The 23,961-nt window shown below is 44.7% G+C and overlaps 1 protein-coding gene across 2 annotated transcripts in view; it reads right to left on the bottom strand.

Annotated features, from left to right (window-relative positions):
- The window catches only part of LOC105488214 (Ras suppressor protein 1), a 232,657-nt gene that overhangs the window by 169,871 nt on the left and 38,825 nt on the right, over positions 1-23,961 (bottom strand). For both annotated transcript variants that reach the window (XM_071070431.1, XM_071070430.1), the window contains one exon: positions 10,439-10,559. In XM_071070431.1, the coding sequence (XP_070926532.1) occupies positions 10,439-10,559 (121 nt within the window). The remainder of the gene's footprint in view (positions 1-10,438; positions 10,560-23,961) is intronic.

Raw genomic sequence — 23,961 nt, 5'->3', positions numbered from 1 at the left:
CATGAAGAGGATGAATACCTTTAAGATGATCCACTTCCATTTAAAGCACAGTAAATGCACCGCCTTTTCCTTATGACTTCCCTAATAACATTTTCTTTTCTCTAGCTTACTTTATTGTAAGAATGAAGAACGGAATACATACAGCACACAAAATACGGGTTCATCAACTATTTCTGTTTTTGGTAAGGCTTCCGGTCAACTGTAGGCTATTGGGAATTAAGATTTTTCGGAATCAAAAGTAACGTGTGGATTTTTGACTGCATGAGTCACTGTGTTGCTCCCTCAACCCATGTGTTGCTCAAGGGTCAACTGTGTGTGAGTGTGTGGCGGGGGTGTGTGGTGTATGTGGTATTGTGTATGGTGTTATGTGTATGTGTATTTGGGTGTTTCGTGGGGTGTGTGAGGGGTATGGTGTGTGAGGTATGTGTGTGGTGTGTGTGGGGGATATGGGCGTGGTGTGTGTATGGGGTGTGTTTGGGGGTATGGTGGTGTGTGTGGGTGTGTGTACGCAGGGTGTGGTGTGGGTGTGGTGTGTGTGTGTGTACACAGTATGTGTGTGTGGTGTGGTTTGGGTGTGGTGTGTGTGTGGTGTGGGTGTGTGGGTGTGTACACAGTATGTGTGTGTGGTGTGGTATGGGTGTGGTGTGTGGGTGTGTACACGGTATGTGTGTGTGGTGTGGCATGGGTGTGGTGTGGGTGTGGGTGTGTGGGTGTGTACACGGTATGTGTGTGTGGTGTGGTATGGGTGTGGTGTGTGTGTGGTGTGGGTGTGGAGTGGGTGTGTGGGTGTGTACACGGTATGTGTGTGTGGTGTGGTATGGGTGTGGTGTGGGTGTGGTGTGGGTGTGTGGGTGTGTACACGGTATGTGTGTGTGGTGTGGTATGGGTGTGGTGTGTGGGTGTGTACACAGTATGTGTGTGTGGTGTGGTATGGGTGTGGTGTGGGTGTGCTGTGGGTGTGTGGGTGTGTACACGGTATGTGTGTGTGGTGTGGTATGTGTGTGGTGTGGGTGTGGTGTGGGTGTGGAGTGGTGTGGGTGTGGGTGTGTGGGTGTGTACACGGTATGTGTGTGTGGTATGGTATGGGTGTGATGTGTGTGTGGTGTGGGTGTGTACATGGTATGTGTGTGTGGTGTGGTGTGGGTGTGGTATGGGTGTGGGTGTGTGGGTGTGGTGTGGGTGTGGTGTGGTATGGGTGTGGTATGGATGTGGGTGTGTGGGTGTGTGGGTGTGTACACGGTATGTGTGTGTGGTGTGGTATGGGTGTGGTATGTGTGTGTGGTGTGGTATGGGTGTGGTGTGTGTGTGGTGTGGTATGGGTGTGGGTGTGTGGGTGTGTACACGGTATATGTGTGTGGTGTGGTATGGGTGTGGGTGTGTGGGTGTGGTGTGGATGTGGTGTGTGTGTGGTGTGGGTGTGGTGTGGGTGTGGTGTGTGGGTGTGTACACGGTGTGGGTGTGGTGTGGTATGGGTGTGGGTGTGTGGATGTGTACGCGGTGTGTGTGTGTGGTGTGCTATGGGTGTAGTATGGGTGTGGGTGTGTGGGTGTGTACACGGTATGTGTGTGTGGTATGGTATGTGTGTGGTGTGTGTGTGGTGTGGGTGTGTACACGGTATGTGTGTGTGGTGTGGTGTGGGTGTGGTATGGGTGTGGGTGTGTGGGTGTGGTGTGGGTGTGGTGTGGGTGTGGTATGGGTATGGTATGGGTGTGGGTGTGTGGGTGTGGGTATGTACACGGTATGTGTGTGTGGTGTGGGATGGGCGTGGTATGGGTGTGGTATGTGTGTGTGGTGTGGTATGGGTGTGGGTGTGTGGGTGTGTACACGGTATGTGTGTGTGGTGTGGTATGGGTGTGGTATGTGTGTGTGGTGTGGTATGGGTGTGGGTGTGTACACGGTATGTGTGTGTGGTGTGGTATGGGTGTGGTATGGGTGTGGGTGTGTGGGTGTGGTGTGTGTGTGGTGTGGGTGTGGTGTGGGTGTGTACACAGTGTGTGTGTGGTGTGGTATGGGTGTGGTTGTGTACACGGTGTGTGTGTGTGGTGTGGTAGGGGTGTGGTATGGGTGTGTGGTGTGGGTGTGTACACGGTATGTATGTGTGGTGTGGGTGTGGGTGTGTGGGTGTGGGTGTGTACACGGTATGTGTGTGTGGTGTGGGTGTGGGTGTGTGGGTGTGTACACGGTATGTGTGTGTGGTGTGGGTGTGTGGGTGTGGGTGTGTGGGTGTGTACACGGTGTGTGTGGTGTGGTATGGGTGTGATATGGGTGTGGTGTGTGGTGTGGGTGTGTGGGTATGTACACGGTATGTGTGTGTGGGGGTGTGTGGGTGTGGTGTGTGTGGTGTGGGTGTGTACACGGTATGTGTGTGTGGTGTGGTATGGGTGTGGGTGTGTGGGTATGGTGTGGGTGTGGTATGGGTGTGGGTGTGTGGGTGTGTACACGGTATGTGTGTGTGGTGTGGTATGGGTGTGGTATGGGTGTGGGTGTGTGGGTGTGGGTGTGTACACGGTATGTGTGTGTGGTGTGGGTGTGGTTTGGGTGTGGTGTGGGTGTGTACATGGTGTGTGTGTGTGGTGTGGTATGGGTGTGGTATGAGTGTGGGTGTGTGGGTGTGTACACAGTATGTGTGTGTGGTGTGGTATGGGTGTGTTATGGGTGTGGGTGTGTGGGTGTGTACACGGTATGTGTGTGGGTGTGGTATGGGTGTGGATGTGTGGGTGTGTACACGGTGTGTGTGTGTGGATGGGTGTGGTAGTGTGGGTATGTACCCGGTGTGTGTGGTGTGGTGTGGTATGGGTGTGGGTGTGTGGGTGTGTACACGGTGTGTGTGTGTGGTGTGGTATGGGTGTGGTATGGGTGTGGGTGTGTGGGTGTGTACACGGTGTGTGTGGTGTGGTATGGGTGTGGGTGTGTGGATGTGTACACGGTGTGTGTGTGTGGTGTGGTATGGGTGTGGTATGGGTGTGGGTGTGTGGGTGTGTACACGGTGTGTGTGTGTGGTGTGGTATGGGTGTGATATGGGTGTAGTGTGTGGTGTGGGTGTGTATGTACACGGTATGTGTGTGTGGGTGTGTGGGTGTGTACACGGTATGTGTGTGTGTGTGGGTGTGTGGGTATGTACACGGTATGTGTGTGTGGTGTGGTGTGGGTGTGGGTGTGCATGTTTGTGTCTGTGTCTGTGTGTGTGTCTCCAATGAAGTCTAAGGGAATTTTTTCTACACTATCTTTTATCCTTTCTTCAAGCCCCTTATTTTCCTTAATGCAGTTCCCTTTGAACTTACTTAAAAGTCAATTTAAAAAAAAACTTTAATAAAAGTTGACAGATATTGAAAGATGGAAGGGACTGTGACAATAAAAATCATTCTAGCCATCGATCCTTCTCATAACAGATCCAGCTCGGTCCAGCCCTACCAAGCGGGCCTCACCAGAAACAGCTGACAGCAGAGGGGGCAACCAAAAGGGAAACGTGGGTTCCCTCTCTCAGGCAGAAAATATCCCAGACAGACCACACCCAGCAAAACGACCTCCACGACTATCTACTGCCATGACAGCAACGACGAGCATTCTCCATGAAGTCACAATTTGTGAAGCACATTATGGCAAGTACTTCCCTTGTTCACTAAAACTACCTTGTAATACAGGCAAGATGGAGCTTGTCATTAATGCTATGTTGAGACGAAAGAGCAGCCTAAGAGAGGGTAAGGAGCAAAGACTTCAGAAGTGACTGAGGAAGGTGACATGTGTCTGGGCGCACCCTGTACCTCACAGAGGCCAAAGCCACTCCAGACCCTTGGGCTCCGATGCAAGAATTCTGAGAGGAATTGCAAGTCAAAGAGAGGACGGCAGAGAAGCACACACTAGGTGCTTCTGTCTTTAAACACTGCTCTAAGTTATCCATTTTGAAAACTGCTGATTCCTTAGCATTTTTCTCTGCAAATAGATACACTTTTGCAGTATTAGGTAGAGGAAATCCACGGTTAGACAGGTGTAGAGGGAAGAGGCATCTCACCTGAGAGAGCGCTCCCATTCCATCTCCAGCCCAGAGCAAGCCTGGGGCCCCTCCCCCTCCTGGTGGCAAGAATCTACTGAATTTCAGGTTCCTTTTTCTTTGGAGTGACAAACCAATACCCACAACGTGTAAGGAACACAGCAGAGTCCCACGTGCAGCTGATGGCCAGAAGTAACAGTAGTAGGCACACCACCCTGGCAGGCAGAAAGGAAGCCCTTACTTAAATACTGAAACTTCAGAAGAACTGCTAGCAACAGCCCCAGCTACAAAGGGGGCAAGGAACTGCAGAGATTTCTGGCCGCCTCTCCGGACGCCAGTCCATGGGCATGGCGACCTAGTGGCATCTCTCTCTGCACAATGAAACATAGAACATGCTGGCTGTCCGCACTTCCTCCAGCAGGTGCTAACATCCATCTCCATCCATCCACATTTCCACATGTAGGAATTCCGTGCTCAGGACCTGCGCTGACACTGCTAGCAATCAAGGTTTCCATGAGAAGCTACCGTGGGGGTAGGAAAAGTATGGAGCTTTAAAGCAGAAGACAACTAGATGAGGAGTCTGACTCCAGCACTTGCTAGCTGCACGACCTTGACCAAGTTACTCAGCTTCTCTGACACCCAATTTCCTCAACTATAAAATGAGGCTGACAACACCTTGAGGGCAGGATCGCTGGGAGCATGAGAGAGAAAATATCTGAAGCACCCAACACCCGATCCACGGCTCACACGTGGCTTCTCAGGGAATGCGAGCTGTTGCTAGAATTATTTTTCAGAAAGGTTTGAGAGAAAATGTTGAATCAGCCCTAAGTGAGCAAGCTCACCTCATGAAATTCCACTTTGGATGGTCCCAACTGTCAAGTGTGGTTTTCTATTTGTGCCACACTTGCTTAATCTCAGGTGACTTCAGGTGTTTCAACATAAAGCTTCGCAACGCTCAGCTATGCCAAGTGGTATCAATTCTTTTGTTTGCATGGAAAGATTTTTCAAATGCGTGTTGGAAGTGGGCAAATGCCTGCATATGGTGGAGAAATTTATAAAATCAGGGGGTCTCAGGCTATTCAGCATCTTTCTTCCTTTTCTTCTAAAGCCCTAGAAAGGTCTGTACTAACACCTCCTTTTCAGAGCAGTTTCTTCTCTGCAGGTTGTCCTGAGCACCTCCAGCTTCAATAAAACCTTCTTGTCTCAAGGCACTAATTTTTCTCACCTCCACAGTGACCTACTCACACTTATCACAAATAAAAATTAAAAAAAAAAAAAACCACGCTGAGCCCAGTGGCTCACGTCTGTAATCCCAGCACTTTGGGAGGCCAACACAGGCAGATTGCTTGAGCTCAGGAGCTCGAGACCAGCCTGAACAACATGGCAAAAACCCATCTATACAAAAAAAAAAAAACTACAAAAATTAGCCAGGCATGGTGGCACGTACCTGTGGTCCCAGCTACTCAGGAGGCTGAGGTGGGAGGATCACTTTAGCCCAGGAGGCGCAGGTTGCAGTGAGCAGAGATCATGCCACTGCACTCCAGCCTGGGTGACAGAACGAGACCTTGTCTCAAAAAATGAACAAATAATCCAAATCCATAAATACCCAACATGGGACTTAATAAAAACTTCTATGTATTCATGAGACAAGCTCTAGCAACAAACGAGGTCAAACGTTATTCCCAAATAGTTGGGCATGGTGGTCCTGCAGTGAAGTTATCCTAGAAATAATCATCTACATGGGAACCTACGTGGCTTCACATTTTTGGGAAAATAACTCTATGAAATAAATAAACCGAACTTAGAAGAGAACTAAACTTTCTTTTATTTATTCAGGTGGCCTAAAATTTTCTCATGTCTTACAATCATCAGAATAAACTTCAAATACTGTAAAAACTTTGAAAGCAAATTCTGATGGAGGGTGCCTTCTGGATCACACATACAAGTGGCTTCCCAGCTCCGTTTTGTGATCTCCTGTGTGTATGCTTTCACCCCGGCTCCTTAGAATAAGGAGTCCTCCCTATAACTTGCCTTACTGTGTGAGTATAATTCTATATGCCATTTGAGGACAGAAGTATCCTTTAGTGAAACCCATCTTAGCTCCTTTCTCAAAGAACTGGGAGTTTTGTTCAAACTTTGACAACTCCATCTATGTAGCTACGTAATTAAATACAAAAAGCTTTACACAATCAATACAGCACCGACAGCCAAAAATGCAAACAACTCCAAAGAGAACAAGAAGGCAACTAAGATGCACTCATTGAAAAAGAAAAGTTTAGGGCCGGGCATGGTGGCTCATGCCTGTAATCCCAGCACTTTGGGAGGCCGAGGCAGGCGGATCACCTGAGATCAGGAGTTCGAGACCAGCCTGATCAACATGGTGAAATGCAGTCTCTACTAAAAATACAAAAGTAGCTGTGCGTGGTTGGGTATGCCTGTAATCCCAGCTACTCGGGAGGCTGAAGCAGAAGAATCGTTTGAACCCAGGAGGTGGAGGTTGCAGTGAGTCAAGATCGTGCCATTGCACTGGAGCCTGGGCAACAAGACCGAAACTCCATCTCCAAAAAAGAAAAGAAAGAAAAGAAAGAAAAAGAAAAGTGTACGACTCTGTCCTATGGTGCCTCAAACCAAAATGTTATTAGGAAAGTCAAAAAAGAACAAAATCTGAGCTTATTATTTTATTCCCAAATCTGTCTCCATCCATTATATTTTTCAGCCGCCCAACATAGAAATATAGGTATCATTCCATCCCATCAGTTACTGTCTGTCAACATTACCGCCTGTACATTTTTCATATAAAATCCCCCCCTGCCTCCACTGCCACTGTCCTAGTTCACATGGGACATGAAGCTCATATTCTTACTGGTCTCCTAACCTCTAGTTTAACTCCCTCCACCCTCTTCTCCATACTGATCTTTCACAGGAAAATCTGACCATATCTTCTATCTGCTACTCTGCTATGCAAATTTCTCAATGGTCAGTATAAAATTGGAGCTCGTTTATTTATTTATGTATTTATTTTTGAGATGGAGTCTCACTCTGTCGCCTAGGCTGGAGTGCAGCGGTGCAATCTCAGTTCACTGAAACCTCTGCCTCCTGAAACCTCTGCCTCCTGGGTTCAAACGATTCTCCTGCCTCAGCCTCCCAGGTGGAGTAGCTGGGATCACAGGCATGTGCCACCACACTTAGTTAATTTTTGTATTTTTAGTAGAGATGAGTTTTCACCATGTTGACCAGGCTGTTCTCCAACTCCTGGCCTCAGATGACCTGCCAGCCTCAGTTTCTCAAAGTTCTGGGACTACAGGCATGAGCCACCGCGCCCGAGACTTGCTTGTTTATTTAGCACAGAGCCCTTTCCTTAGCACTTTTGACTCCCTGTCATTATTATAAACATTTATTTGCTTATAGTTGGTTTCCCCAACTGTAATGGAAGCTCCATCAGGGCTGGATAGCCAGTAACTAGGACAATGCCTGGTACATGGTTGGGAACTTGGTAAATCCTCATTCACTGAACAGCAAACATCCAGGATTCCCTGTCTAGCCTGACCTCTGACCTCACCGCCGCCTGCCTCACACTTTACACTCAACAGCGCCAAAAACTGACAATTCCCAGGCCCCAGGCAGGCAGTGCTGTGAGCATTTAAATATGTCATTCTCAGCCGGGCGCGGTGGCTCATGCCTGTAATCCCAGCACTTTGGGAGGCCGAGGCGGGCGGATCACAAGGTCAGGAGATGAAGACCATCCTGGCTAACACGGTGAAACCCCGTCTCTACTAAAAATATAAAAAAATTAGCTGGGCGTGGTGGCGGGCGGCTGTAGTCCCAGCTACTTGGGAAGCTGAGGCAAGAGAATTGCTTGAACCTGGTAGGCGGAGGCTGCAGTGAGCCAAGATCGCGTCACTGCATTCCAGCCTTGGCGACAGAGTGAAACGCCATCTCGAAAAAAAAAAAATACCATTCGCTCAATCTGAGACACCTTCCTTCGACTTTTAAGTCTGAGAAATTCTCACGCATCGAGTGTCGGCTCCCGTGCTACCTGCTGTGTTCCTGCTCCTGAGAATCTCACCTGCGGACTAAAGTACTCCCCGTCTTGCTGCTCCCCCTGTCGGTCCACAGTCGCCAGCACATCTGTGACCTTGCTGGTCTGTTCCTGTTTATAGCCAGTCTTGCCCTAGTAGGTAAGGTCAGGGACCATGACCTTCACCTTGGCTCCCCGGTACTAGCAAGATTCCTTACATAGAATAGTCACTTACATAGTCATGGAATTAATGAAAAAGTAAATAAGACAATTATGATCATAACAATAGCTAACTAATACTAGGTACTTCTCAGTATGTGCCAAGCACTGTTCCCAGTGATTGAGATTTTATATATATACTATGTATACATATATATATTTAATAAATGAACAAATTAACAGTAAGAGTATACATCTATATGTAGTTTTAGCTTCTTTCTCACATACAAATTAAAGATCAGGATAGAATAGTCTGTAAAACCAAGATATAAATGGAGAATCGTTTCATTTCTGCTTTGCCAGATGGGTATACAGGCTCCAAATTTGTAGGGAGAAAAAAAAAACCCATCTCATCTAAAGTGATGTTTCTCCCTCCTTTTAACTTCACTTTCCCTCAGACATAAGAATAGAGGCTGCCCATGGATCTTACAAAGTTGGTCCCTAAGCCCAAGTGAACTTCAAAATAATGTGTCTGACCAAACTCTTTGTGGAAAGAATAAACTAAAAATCACTCCATGAATGAGATTTTTTTCATGACTGCTCCCTATTAAATTGGCAAATATGGCTAGACACAGTGGCTCATGCCTGTAATCCCAGTGCTTTGGGAGGCCGAGGCAGGCAGATCATGAGGTCAAGACATTGAGACCATCCTGGCCAACATGGTGGAACACCGTCTCTACTAAAAATACAAAAATTAGCTGGGCATGGTGGCGTGTGCCTGTAGTCCCAGCTACTCAGGAGGCTGAGGCAGGAGACTCGCTTGAACCCAGGAGGTGGAGGTTGTAGCGAGCTAAGATCGCTTGACGACACAGCAAGACTCTGCCTCAAAAAAAAAAAAAGCTGGCAAATACCTGGCCAGCATCTATTGCCACTCCATGTCAATCACTAACTTAACCAGAGCATTTAGTGGCTACAATTTAATGAATATATGACTTTGCACAGAGACTGAAGCATGAATGGTCAGTTTCATCTGATGGCTGCACCAATGAAGATGGAATTCTGATGCCACAGTTCCGGTTGGGGTCTATGGATGTATTCGTCTGTTCTCCCATTGCTATAAGGGAATGCCTGAGGCCAGGCAACTTACAAAAAAAGAGGTTTAACTGACTCATGGTTCTACCGGCTGTATAGGAAGCATGGCAGCAGCTGCTTGTGGGGAAACCTCAGGGAGCTTTTACTCATGGTAGAAGGCAACGCAGGAGCACGTATATTACATGGCAGGAGCAGGAGAGCATGGGGGGGGGGGTGCTACACACTTTTAAACAACCAGATCTCACAATAACTCACTCACTATCATAAGGACAGTACCAAGAGGGGATGGTGCTAACCCATTCACGAGAGCTCCGCCCCCATGATCTAATCACCTCCCACCAGGCCCCACTTCCAACACTAGGGATTACAATTCCACATGAGATTTGGTGGAGACACAGACCCAAACCATATCAATGGAGTCTGAAGGAGCATTTAGACCCAGAACCATGGGCTTCTCTTCCCAGCTTGGCCACTAACCTCAGAGGGGACCAGAAGCCAGGCCCTTAGCCCCTTTGAAAAGGCTTAGCTTCCTCTGTGTACAATGAAAGCACTAAAACCTGCCCTCCCTACCTCACAAATGTTGAGAGGGTCAAGTGCTGCAAAGTAATACACAAAAACAGGTTATCATTATTATTATTTACTGCTCCCTGGTTCTGCAACCTCAGCTGAATCAAAACTCCTCTCCTCACCTTTGCATAAACAAAGACAGAGGATTTTCACCTCTCAGCTACAGAGAATTGCAAAAATGAATGAAGCATCATTAGGGAAAATATTCTTCCCTCCAAGGCACAAAGGTGCTTTGTAAACTATTCCTATTTAACGCGGAGAGAAAAAAAAAAAATCAACCATATTACCATTTGTCTGCCAGTTCATGCAATGCAAATAAGTCCCTTCTCGGTCAACAGAACTGAGATAAAATTTTACTGGACACAAAATACAGTAAAAATTTAACTTCCTTATTGTGCCAACAATTAGCTTCTCAATTAGCTCTCAAATACTCACTGATGTAGGCCACCGAAAGGATGTATTAAAACAATAAAATTTGTTTAAGACCCAAAACATAAAAAGAAATTAGAGATCCATTTCTGTGCAATAATATAAAAATAATTCCTCCCCTGGCCCTACCCGGCACACCCCTTCCACTCTCTCCCTCTCCGCCTCTTCCCTCCACTGATACTCACCCGAGGTTCAGGTGTTTGAGTTTCTGAAGGCTGCTGATCTGTGTGGGCAGCTCTTCGATCTGGTTATTAAAAAAGTTGAGCACTTCCAAATTCTTCAGTTCTGCGATGTTGGGTGGCACCGCTATGGAAACAAAAATGCTGAGTGTGAATCTGGGGACGGAACTCCTAGAAAGGGACGGCAGCGGCACGTTTTGTTTTTCTTTCAAAGCAAAGAAAGATTATAACTCCAAAAGGACCATCAAATTCACCTACCGGTCTTATTTATTTTGTACAGGTTTTTCATAAGCAGTCGCTCACTTCTGAGTGGCCGCTGAAATGCTTCTTTGTATCTGATTAGCTAAGTGCCTGGCATAGTTTGTTTCAGATGGACAATGACGGGGGCAACAGAGCCAAGATGCACAAAAGAGAATTTCTGTACCATAAACAGCCTATAAAAATACTGTGAAGCATACATACTTATGGTTGTCACATAGGATCTTATAAGTGCAACTGTTGTTTTTTTTTTTTCCTTTCAGTTTTCTTGCATTGCCACCAGAAGTAAGATGGCGACCTCCAAATCCTTTCTGGGGTGGGGTACATTGAAGTTGCTTAAATAACCCAGTATCTGAAGGGCTGTCCTCTTAACATTGCATTAATAACAATATAAGCTCAATTTTAAATGATGAAATATTCGACCTCCCTAGTTTCTGATTTTGGCCTCTGGAGTAATGTATCTTGATCAATAAAACACACACACACATACAGACACACACATACATACACATACACACACACAAAGGTTACATCAGATTAGCAACAGATCGATACAGTGGTATTATATAGAAATACAAAAAGTCAACTCAGTGGCATGCTATGAATTCTAGTATGCAGATCCAAGATGAAAATCAGCCACTAGGGATCTGAAAGGTTCCTCCTTCCCTAGCATATATACACTTGAAAATACAAATGTAAAAGCCAAAGGCATCTTCATCTCAAAAGCACAAACTACAAATTGGTAGCAGAAGGAGTTTCCATAGACTGTAATTCATCTATCCCATTTGCTATTCAGTCTTTCCAGAAACATTTCTGTGGGTGATAAGCTTGGCCATGGTTCACATAAACTCTGATACCAAGACTATCCAGGTAACTAAGAACATGAACAGGGGCCTGGAGCCCAGCCCAAGAAAGTGTGATGTCTCTTATCAGTCAGTTGACTTCCTATCCCCATCTGCTTCCTCCAGGGGTGCCCCAGGAGGCCGGGAAACTAACCTGCTTCCTGCAGTCAGACCTAAACTCAGACCCAGGAGCACCCGTGATTTGAACCACCACAAAGGTGTGTGTAAAATGCCAAATGTACATTTAAAATATTTAAGCAGTTAGCCATTTCAAGAAGACTAGTTGATAACTCCCAGGGGAATAAAAGTATAAGGACAGGCACTTTGCTTATTTCTGAAATGTCTAAGGTATCGCCGGCTATTCTTTTAGAGGTAAGGCTTGGTGAAAGGTAAAAGAGATGCTTTCACTGGAAGAAGGGACTGTGAAGAATACAGATTACTCTGAACTAGGGCACATGGGCAGGGAGCAGTGGTCTAGTGAGCAGCCCCTGGGTGAGCTCCTGAAGTGGCTGTTGAGAAAAGAACAGGTTTTCATCAGGTAATCTAGACAGCTCGAAGTTCCTCCAGAACCCTCCCTCTTGGATACCTGCAGGAATGCAAACGAACCCTACCTGTACAATGTGGCTGCAAATGTACATTCTTTCTTAGGTGCACAGTCCATGGAACACTTCTGTGCAAATGAATGGTATTCACTGTGTGTAAGCAATTACCAAGAAAATCACTGGGGCCAGGGGCAGTGGCTCACACCTGTAACCCAGCACTTTAGGAGGCCGAGGTGGGTGGATTACCTGAGGTCAGAAGTTCAAGACTAGCCTGACCAACATGGTGAAACTCCAACTCTACTAAAAATACAAAAATTAGCTGAGCATGGTGGCAGACGCCTGTAATCCCAGCTACTCGGGAAGCTGAGGCAGGAGAATCGCTTGAACCCGGGAGGCAGAGGTTACAGTGAGCCAAGATCATGCCATTACACTCCAGCCTAGGTGACAAGAGTGAAACTCTATCTAGAGAAGAGAAGAGAAGACTGGCCTGGCGCAGTAGCTCACTCCTGTAATCCCAGCACTTTGGGAGGCCGAGGCAGGAGGATCACCTGAGGTCAGGAGTTTGAGACCAGCCTGGCCGACATGGTGAAACCCCATCTCTACAATAAATAAATAAATAAATAAATAAATAAATAAATAAAAAAATTAGCTGGGCATGGTGGCGCACGCCTGTAGTCACAGCTACTCGGGAAGCTCAGGCAGGAGAATCGCTTGAACCTGGGAGGCAGAGGTTGCAGTGAGCTGAGATCACACCATTACACTCCAGCCTGGGCAACAACAGTGAAACTCTATGTCAAAAAAAAAAAAAGAAAAGAAAAGAAAATCACCAGGCTGTGCCTTCTGGGTCACTGGGATGTCACCTTCTCCCCCGAGATCATGAAGTATATACAGTACAGCTGCCCATAGACCTCATCCCTCCCCTGTCCACCCTCCAGCTACCACTAAGCCTTCATCTGATTAGTTCGAAGACCACATTCATCTGATTAGTTTGAAGAGCAATAACGGAAGTTAGTGAAACCAGGAGAAAATGATGATCTCAATTTAGCCACAAACCAAGAATAATGCAGCCAGAATTACTGCTGTCTTCCCGAAGTTACTCTGCCAATGCAATTAAATGCTGGTCTAAAGGTATCGCCTTTTTGACAAGATGAGAGATTATTTCACTCTCCTTGCTAAATCAGTCCAATTTAAAACCACAAATTATGCTAAATGTGATTTAGGGCTTTGTTTTGTGAACGCAAACAATAACCCCATATTCAATTTACAAAACCTCTCCCAGCCTTTGGTGAGCATGTGAATTTTTTGTTTAACACTCCATTCAAGCTAGGTGAGGAAAAAAAATAATACACAGCTAATAATTTCCCTAAATATACAGAAATTTTTTTAACCGCCAGCCACAGTGAAAATCTAAAGAAATTAACATGCAGACCCTTCTGGATGGGATAGTATTCACTCTTTGAACCAATATTTAGAGAATGCTGATTAGGTGCACAGTGCCATACTTTGCACACACAGCATCTCAATACTCCGGGGATAAAGTAGGAGAGGCATGTTATTTAAACAAAGTAAGTTACAAAAGACACCGTATCAAAGTCAATCAACTGAAACAGGCCTAGTGCTTGGAAAATAAACTACTCGCAACCAAACTCTCCAGAAAAAATAACCCAGTTAGCAATACGAATTGTGCCATGACGAAATCCTATACATACAGGGCGGGAACAATTTTAGCTATTCCAAAAAGACCACTGCAATATTTTACCAATATATTCTATTGGAATTTTCTAGATATCTACAGGACGCATGAGCAAGAAGCATTTTAAAACCTAACAGTGTGCATCAGTATATTTCTTATGTCTTTGAAACGACCCTTTTTCATCAATCTGTCCAGCTTCTGATCTATGACCCCAGCTGACCTATGACACCAAAGGAACTAAAGAGTAACATGGTCCCTGACCCTACAGTGCTGTGTGTGCCCTCACTCAACTCATAACCTCTCTGGGCCTCCATAAAATAAGAAGGCTGGATTATGACCATTTCCCAGGTCTCTTCCACCTCGTGTTAACATTCTAGGATTCTAAGAGGAGATGGATTATGATAATCAATGATACGGCTTTAAATAATTCAACAAATGGGGCCCTCAATTAGGAAGCTTAGTCATGTAGAACTTTGCTTCTGACAGAGAATTGAGTATCATTTTCTGCCTAGCCAAAGATGGTTGCTTTAATTTTGAGACTTCAGTTGCTAGGTTTGGGGAACAGTCCCAAAGAACTCAGATATCCCCTGGCTCCTCAATGTCACATTTCGCTCTAGCCGCAGGATCACAGGACTGCTGGGGACGCTCTCGTCCCAGAGCCTCTGCTGGTGTTTTGGAAAGGTGACGAGGATGTGGTCACATCACCCCAGAGACTAATCTCAAAGTTTCTTCTGGGCTTTGCAGCAGTTCCGCCTAACACACCCGCCATGACCTTTTTTCCTCCAGGTCCTCCCAAACTGAAGAACCCGAATGTGATTCGAGAGTTTTGTCCACCTCATGTGCGAGCCCAGACTTGGCAATTCACCACCCCTGTCTCCACCAGCACAGTTTCTGGAAGGTTCCACAAGCAGCCCAAAGTGCCCAAAGGGCTCATTCACTTCTCCTTGGCCGGAAGCACCTCCACTTTGCCGGACAGGCTGGAGAAACCAAAGTCCATCTGTGCGAAATACTGACACCCCTTCCTGAGCAACAGCTTTACTCCTAAAAGGACATATATCTACTGTCATCAGTTATATGTGCAACAGGCATGAGCCACCCAGCACTGCACCGTTGATGCATATTCACAAAATCAACCATCAATCAGCTCAAGAATAGGCTTCCTCCAACCGGCCAGCAGCCCGCAAACTGTCTCCCCTCCACAGGAAGAATCAAGATCACCTATGTTGTAACAATCGCAGTTTCAATCCTGTTGAATTGAATAAGGAAGATTCTGCTCTATGATCTACAATTAATAATTCCACAACTAACAACTTAAAGCATTTTAGGAGTTTACACAATAATAATTAGCCGGGTATGTTCTGGGGCTGGGCTATCTGAAGGACAGCCACTAGCTATATGCAGCTGTTTGAATTTAAACTTAGATTAATCAAAATTAAATAAAATGATGAATGCTACTGTTGGTCACAGCAGCCCCATTTCAAGAGCTCGGCGGCCACATGTGGTGGCTGGTGGCTCCACTACTGCACGGCAGGGGATACTGACTGTTTCCATCACTGCAGAACGTTCTATTACACAGCCCTGCCCGATGGCAGTGGCTCTCAAACCAGAGAGACACCAGAATCACCGGAGGGCTTGGTAAAACACAGATGGAGGGGTATCCCGGAGTTTCTGATTCAGTAGGTCTGGGGTAAAGCCTGAGACTCTGAATTTCCAACAACTTCCCAGGGGATGCCGATGTTGCTAGTCTGGGAACCGTATTTTGGCTCAGAAAACTTTCAATTCATTGGCAGCATCACCATTATCAATCCAACACATACATCCCTTACCCCATGCGATAATGCAGTGAGTATGATCATCAATCTGATCCAAATGAAGATGCCTCTCGAGCCTGGGGATTGATGACAAGTGAAACAAATGATACTCTAAGTAGCTAACACGTTCAACGTGGGTGCCACCATCAAACCCTTTCTAGTCAACTTCTGCCTCCTCACGCAGGATTTTATGGTGAGATCAGTATTAAGATGGACAACTCTCCAGAGGAGAAAAGCCTTGAATTCCCTGGCACACTGAATTAAGTCACTCAGTGGCAAATTCATCATGACCAACGGTAGTCACACAAAGAGATGTCACCTGGTCTACTGCTCGGCTTCAAAACACTGAGCCCTAACGGCAGGATGCTGGGTGGTACAGACAGCACCAGACAGATCAGGGTGCAGCTGATTTGGGGGCTTTTTGAGCAAAAGCATCTTGTGGCCCTTGAGGCAAAAAAACAAAGCGGTAAGGAGCGACAGACTCTGGGAGCAGCAGGCACCACGCAAAAACATAAGGACAGGAGCTCGGCCTGGGTGCAGCCCACGGGAGGGTCAGGGGGTCACACTTTGGTCTTTAGAGCCATATGGTTACCAGCGACAGCCAGGTCCTCTTCAGCTCCAGAAGGGCAGCACTAGACCCTGCACCATGCTAACGCACACCCACGGCTGCCAGGAAGCCAGAAGCCGCTCCGAACACGTGGCGCTTTCCATCCGCACCGCAGGCATGAAATCTGGAGGTGACCTCCACCCACCATCTCCACCAAACTTCTGGGGAGTTGGGGGCTGCACTACACCCAATTGTTTTTGCAGAAGCACCAAAGGACGTTTTTAGAGCTGGTGATTCCTGAGCTAGGGCTGGCCCAGGGCATGAAAGCCAAGGGACCCAGCCTGTTGGAAAGAAGTAAACGGATAACTCAACCTCTGCCTCCAGTGACGGACTGTGAATTACAGCAAGGGAAGAAGAGGAGGACTTTGGGCAGACACTTTGTGTGAGGCAACTGCTGACAGCCAGGACCAGGACGGCAGGTGGCAAAGGGGCACACCCACCCTTGTGCTGCAATGGAGGCAACACTACTGTCTCGTGCCCATTTCCAGGATGCAAAAGTGCCACCCACCCTCAGGCCAAAGAGTCCCCAAACAAACCACATAGCATGAGTTACAGCAAAATGAAACCGAGTAGCATTGCTTCTAAAAACCTGACATATTGCTATTTAAAAAAAAAAAAAAAAAAAAAAAAGGTTTTTGTCTGTTGTTATAACAAATGAAAATGCCTGGGCAGATGTTCACAATGTCATATATTTCTACAGCTTTTTTTTTTTTTATATAAAGCATAGAAGAACAGAGGATGGTAGAGGATATTAAAATTAGCTTGTAAGATAACTTAGCATATTACATTACTACAACCAAGTTACTAGAAAAATTACTAAAAACTTCCTTGCCCCAGCATTTGATGAATATGATACCGAAAAACAAGTGCCCCCCTTTGGCCTGAATGAAGCAAGGGAGGAAAAAAACCAAATTAGCAGAAACTCGTTGTAATATGATTTGGGGCATCCATGGTCAAAGTAAAAGCACAGCCTTTTTAATCTCTAGCCATAATAACTGGAGAACATGAGTCCATTCATAGCACAGAGGTGGCGTCTAGACTAATTATATACATGCCGATTCTTTCAGCAAATCATAGTTCTCAATGCCATTTTAATAGTTACACATAAAGAAGAATCTTCTCGGCCGGGCGCGGTGGCTCAAGCCTGTAATCCCAGCACTTTGGGAGGCCGAGACGGGCGGATCACGAGGTCAGGAGATCGAGACCATCCTGGCTAACACGGTGAAACCCCGTCTCTACTAAAAAATACAAAAAACTAGCCGGGCGAGGTGGCGGGCGCCTGTAGTCCCAGCTACTCGGGAGGCTGAGGCAGGAGAATGGCCTGAACCCGGGAGGCGGAGCTTGCAGTGAGCTGAGATCCGGCCACTGAACTCCAGCAAGGGGGACAGAGTGAGACTCTGTCTCAAAAAAAAAAAAAAAAAAAAAAAAAAGAATCTTCTCACTCTCGCGTAGGAATAATTACACTTCAGCACTTTACATGCAAAAAAAAAAAAAAAAAAAAAAAAAAAAAAAGGTCATTTGCAGTTATAGTGATTAATTACCTTTGTTTTCTGGCCCAAAACACAAGGTGGATGATAATGAACTAATTACATATGACCATAAGAGTTTGATGTTCAAAAGTATACTAATGATAACTGGCTTCACAGATTTTATGGGACTTCCCCCAAAGCAGCTATTAAAGCAGTGAATTACAGTAGGTCTAGGTTATTTAAAAACATAAAGTTTATGAAACAGTAAAGCAAATTCTCATTTAAAAGGTTCTACATGTTCCTCAAGGTAAACATAAAATAGCAAAATATCTAAGCGTCTACCCCAAGAAAGGCCAACGTCCTCCAAATATTATTGGCTTTATAAATAACAATGGTAATGTACTTTTGGTTAATAAACAACAAGTATTTACTGAGGACCTGTGCTCCAAAGCACATGTTCAGTCTATGCTATTATGAGCCGCCTCAGGATTCTATAGCCTAAGTCATTTTAGGAAACAAAAGTATCCCCTGGCTTAACTCACCGCAACACAATGGTCCTACTCTTTCAGCAGCAATGTGAAAAATCAGTTACATGAACATTAGAGGAAAAAAGGTATAAGCAAGTAATAAGGTCGATTTTAGAGTATAAAGCCAAACATGCAAAAATGTATGTTCCTGAGCTATAAAAAGTGTGTATGCATGACCAAACAAATTTCCTAAAAAGCTGACAAGCATGGATTTCTTCTCCTCTGCGGATATAAAAATTAGTTAATGCCTGAATCTTGTGTTAACTCCCAAAGCATCTTCAGGAGGACGTATGAACTCTGAATTCTTGCAGGAACACCGCTTCTAAATTGCACTCCAGTTCTGATGTGCTACCCCTCCAGCAAAGCCATACATCAATAAAGAGCTTTAATTGGGGAGCTGGGAGGGAGAAGCAGCGCTGAGAGGAAAGCAAATGGCATTCAGTGGCCTGGGGAGGAAGTGACATCCAGTGAAGGGTAAGAAAAGGAAGGGCAGGAAAAATGCCCAGGAAATTCCAAAACACTGGGAAGACAGAGAAGGAGAATATGGAAAAAACAAAAAAAACTTCAATCCATCAGTGGAGAAAAGCAAGCTCAGTATTATAAAAGGAGTGCTCTAGGCTCTTTTACATGAGTACATGCCTTTACTATGTATAATATAAATGAATGTATATCTACACATAAGCCTAGATTATTAACATTACAAGGTAGACAGTAAGCAAGTCACATTCTATCTCGCACGCTCTTACATGCACACAGGAAAAGCACGTTTTGCCATTAGTTTCTGTCTTCTTTTACAATTAAGAATTAATCTAGGCTGGATGCAGTGGCTCACACCTATAATCCCAGCACTTTGGGAGGCTGAGGTGGGTGGATTGCTTGAGCCCAGGAGTTTCAGACCAGCCTGGGCAACAGGGCGAAATCCCACCTCTACAAAAAATTAGCTTGGTATGGTGATGCATGCCTGTAGTCCTAGCTACTCAGGAGGCTGAGGTGGGAAGATCACATGAGCCTGGAGGTTAAGGCTGCAGTGAGCCAAGATTGCACCACTGCACTCCAGCCTGGGCAACAAAGTGAGACCCTGTCTCAAAAATAAATAAATAAATAAATAAACAACAACAACAAAAAAAACACCGGAATTAATCCATCAAGAGGCCACAACTGGACTGCTTCTCTTCCTACCGGACCTTATGTTTGGGGTCACTGCATGAAGAGGACAAGAAGGGGAGGGGAAGGAAGAGGCCCAGGGCTAGGAAAATCCACCAAATCCACGTGGGAGCTTTGATCACTCCCTTCGAACTAACACAGCTATGGCTTTTAACCTTAGGAATTCTCCCTGTTCTGCTATTGGATCGAGTAAGGATCCAGAGCCACAGGAATGCTTCGTCCATGGAGCGCCTAGATTGACCTGATGGGACGTCAAGTGCACACACATCACTTGCAGAGGTAGCAGGGGACACGGTGGAACAGCCACTTGGAAGCCGTACAGAAAGCTCCATCGTCCCCTTGTTTTGGTCACTTAACCACTTTACACCTGTCTCCTCCACGTGATACAGAGTGGGGGAGCTCAACAAACTCACTCTTTCCTCTTTCACTTCCTGCTGCAGTTATCACATAGGTGTTGTTCTTGATGGTCCCACAGGCTGTGGGGCGCCTGGTATTTCTTTCCACACAGTGCTGGTTCAGCTGGATTTGAAAAGGAGGGCTTCACAGAGAAACATGAGTATTCATCTCAACTTTCTGAAGGATAAGCCAAATTCAGAGACAGGGGTAGGAACATCAGTTTAAAAAAAAAAAAAAAATCAGGAGACTAGAACAAAGAATAGATAGGCAGGGGGAAAAAAGCTAAAGAAACAGCAAAAAAATTAGACAAAAGAAGGTTCAGACTGAAAACAGCAAAACGCAAGGTCAGTGAGTTTGTTAACTGCTTATCAATTGTATTTGAGCGGTTTTGGCCTGCGATGCTGAGGAACAGAAAGAAAAATGGAAATGGGAAGGGTATTCCGTTAAAAAAAAAATGTGCACATGCCCACACGCACGTTCTGTTCAAGCCTGGGAGCTCCAGGATTACAAATTCTTATTTAACAAAATGTAAATTTGAGTAGAGTAATAAGGTGGCACTTTACATTTTTTAAGAAGCCATCAAGAATGAGTTCTGTGATGCATTAAAAATCATCTGAAGTTTTATACAAATCTCCAAGAAGCATCTCCTTTAAGAAAGAGCATCACTAGGCCAAGGCAGGCAGATTGCTTGAGGCCAGGAGTTCAAGACCAGCCTGGCCAATGTGGTGAAACCCGTCTCCACTAAGAACAAAACCTAGCTGGGCGTGGCAGTGCACACCTGTAGTCCCAGCTACTAGGGAGGCTGAGGCAGAAGAATCGCTTGAACCTGGGAGATGGAGGTTGCCGTGAGCCGAAATCACGCCACCGCATTCCAACCTGGGTGACAGAGTGAGACCCTGTCTCAAACAAACAAAAAAATAACATCACTATGTCCACACTGCATGCAAACATACTAGTGTTATCTTCATCCGATTCTGGAGTTTCTAAATCTGAGCTCCGTGGACCTCTAAAGAATTCATGGATGAACACAATGGGATCCACAGGCCTCTGGTGAAACTACAACCATCACGTGCACTTCTCTACGGATCAGGGTTGTAGTTTTCGCTCTATTATTTAAAAAGATCAGTGACTTAAGAAAAGTTACGAAGGCTGGGCACAGGGGCTCACAGTGGCCTATATTTCCGGTACTTTTGGAGGCCAAGGCAGGAGGACCACTTGAGGCCAGGAGTTTGAGTCCAGCCTGGACAAATTAGCCAGGCGTGGTGGTGCACATCCATCTAGGAGGCTCGCTTGAGCCCAGGAGTTTCAGGTTACAGCGAGTTAGGATTGTGCCACTGTACTCCAGCCTGGGTGATAAAAACACTACCTCTAAAAAATAAAAACGTAAAGAGAAGAGATGCTCTACAAGAATGTATGTACCTAAGTATCGCACCTCTTAGTATATCTCCTCTATCATTCTGCACACATACTCCCATGTACACACACACCAAGTGATTTAGGAGAGAGCGCATCAACTGAAAATCTATGTAGAATATTTTGCTGTTAAATCAATTCTGTTTGATAGACATTCTATCATCAATAGCAAAAGAAACCTTTTTCAGGAGCAGCCCCACACATGGGCTAATTATGAGTTGGAAAGTGACAGGCTTACACTCCCCCGTCTTATTTTCTCCACAGCCTGCCACCGTGCTCAAGTTCTCACGATTGGGGTGGTTCCATTTAAAAATATATTGTGGAGGAATTCACATGTTAGCTAGCTTCCACTTAGCACAGAACAGGACCTCAAGAAAAAGCATTCTGGAACAGGTACGTTTTGGTTGGTAGGCCTGACAACAAAGAGAACGGGGAGGGGGGAGTGGCCACAGTCTACAAGCTGAGGACAGATAAGATGCCATTGGGAAGACATTTGTTCGACTTCATTCGCTGGCCTTGGCCGCACTGGTCCCGGGTCCCTGGGTCAACAGACCCTCCCATAGGATGATCTCAGGCGCTCACTCAATAAAGCCAAAAACAGCAACGCATGCCCAACTGCCAGTCATTTTTTCATGGTAACCTGACTACCGGTACCATCAGATAGACACTGTTTAATTAATAGCTGTTGGATTCAAAGATACTATGCAAATTTTTTTTTAACTCTCATCTTTTAATGATGGCACAGAAGTGAACTGATAAATGTGCAGTAATTTAAAAAATAAGTTATTGATCAAAGCCTCTGTATTATAAATACATTTACACCCTGTTAAAATGCAAACAGCAAGTTGTTTTGATATTGTCACAAGATAAATTCATGACACAGAGACCATTTATTTTACATATTCCCCCCTCATGGTTTAATTTCATACAAGCCATGCACAAGAACTTTTGCATAAAGCAAGACAAATAATCTATGAAGGATGGAATAACTACAGACTCAAGAACAGCAAGGTCTGAGAAGAGTGGTGAAGGTCACCCTCAGGAATTCAGACAGTTAGTTCTTCTCAATCATCCCAACAATCTATTATGTCTGTATAAAAAGGTTTCAATGTATTAACGCTGTTTAAAAACTGCTAAGTTTTCTTCATTAAAATTGGATCTACAGATTTTAAGAATGCAGCATTTTCATGTGAAATATGCTGCTTAATTTGTTTATAATGACTTATGGTAGATAAAATATACATCTGCATAAAATTTAAAAGTATTAAGTTCTATGTACTTAGAATATTATCTTTGATAAATAAATTATTGAAACCACCAAAGAAGATATCTTAGTATTTCTTGTTTGCTATAATTACAAATTTGTACATAAGCTATAACTAATAGGAAATAGTGCATATTTTTTTAAAACCCATATTTTGCCATAAAACTTAGGTTTACTACCTGCCTAGCCATTTCCGATGCATTAAATGATGAGATATGATCACAGTGAAGATCTGAAATTGTAGGCAAAACTGCCAATCTCTCAGGAAAAGGCTTTATATGGCAGTTAAAAGTTCAAAGTATGAAACTAAACAATTACATTCAGAGACCCCCTTTTGAAAGGTTTTACATAGACGTCAGCTCCTCAATGTTTGCACAGAGCAAAAAGATATCCTTGGTTATTTCTTGCACAAAATGATGAATGTCTAATCCTCAACACAGAGGGGTCACAAACTTTGAAAAAAAAACTATTGTCATATTTAAGGTGCTTGCAAGGTTTACATATGGGTTTTGCTGTTGGAATAAAACTATTTTTAAAACTTAAGGAAAACTTCACTTAAAAAAGTAAGGCCCAGAGCTTGGTTTATCACTGGTACAGAAGGCAATTCATTTCCTGATGCACATTCATTTCATATTCTCCCCAACACAATGGAATTGGGCAGTCTATGAATCAGCATAAATATGCACAAAATACACATTTTCCTGATTTTTATAGTTATTTTTGAATTAAAATCTGGTTACATACATAAATAATTCAAACTTTCTTCTGCAGGTTAAAAAAAAAAAAAAAAAAAACCTCATATATGCCCAATACAAAATACTACGTAAAGCAGTATAATTCTTTCAATGTAAGAATATTGGAGGGAAAAAAATGTTTCTAATTTGAGAAAGTAGCCATAATAAACACCAAATAATGACACGTGAAACTGAATATGCTCATGGTAGGAGAAAAACAAAAAACACAGCACACCTCCTTCTATAAGGATTTACCTTAAACATGGTAAAAACTGCACTGTGTAAGCAGCAATAGCAACACGCCCTGTGGTGCAGGGCCGGACAGCCTGCAAAAAATTTATTCTGACAACAAAGTTGGTTTCTAATCTTTAGGTACAAAACCTGGAGGAGACATATGTGTCTCAACAGTGACCTCTAGTGGACAAGTCTTAAAATGGTTGTCCCCAAAAGAAACTCCTTTTTAAAAACAAAAAAACAGTAGGAAAGCATTTACAAAGCTCACACTTTCAAACACCATAAAACCTGGGAATTGGATTAAGGAGCAGACTAAAAAAGACTCAGCCGACAGTGGCTTGAAAGGGAGGGTAACCCCAGAGGCCAGGGGCAGGAAGGAAAAGCAAAGAAACACAGGAAGATGACCTTTGGCAACACTGCTGCCTTCCCACGCATCTGAGTGGTCATGATACCAGTTTCCCTGGCTGCGAGTCCTTTGTGTGCCTGAGTAACACACATCACAGCCCATCATTCCTTGGCTCTAGGATTGTAAAGATGAGACGGCCATCATTTACTGGACATAAGGTCATATATCT

This window comes from Macaca nemestrina, chromosome 9 (assembly GCF_043159975.1).
Source record: "Macaca nemestrina isolate mMacNem1 chromosome 9, mMacNem.hap1, whole genome shotgun sequence".
NCBI classification, from domain to species: Eukaryota; Metazoa; Chordata; class Mammalia; order Primates; family Cercopithecidae; genus Macaca; species Macaca nemestrina.
The sequence above is the reverse complement of the archived record's forward strand: the minus strand, read 5'-3'. Positions and strand labels throughout refer to the sequence as shown.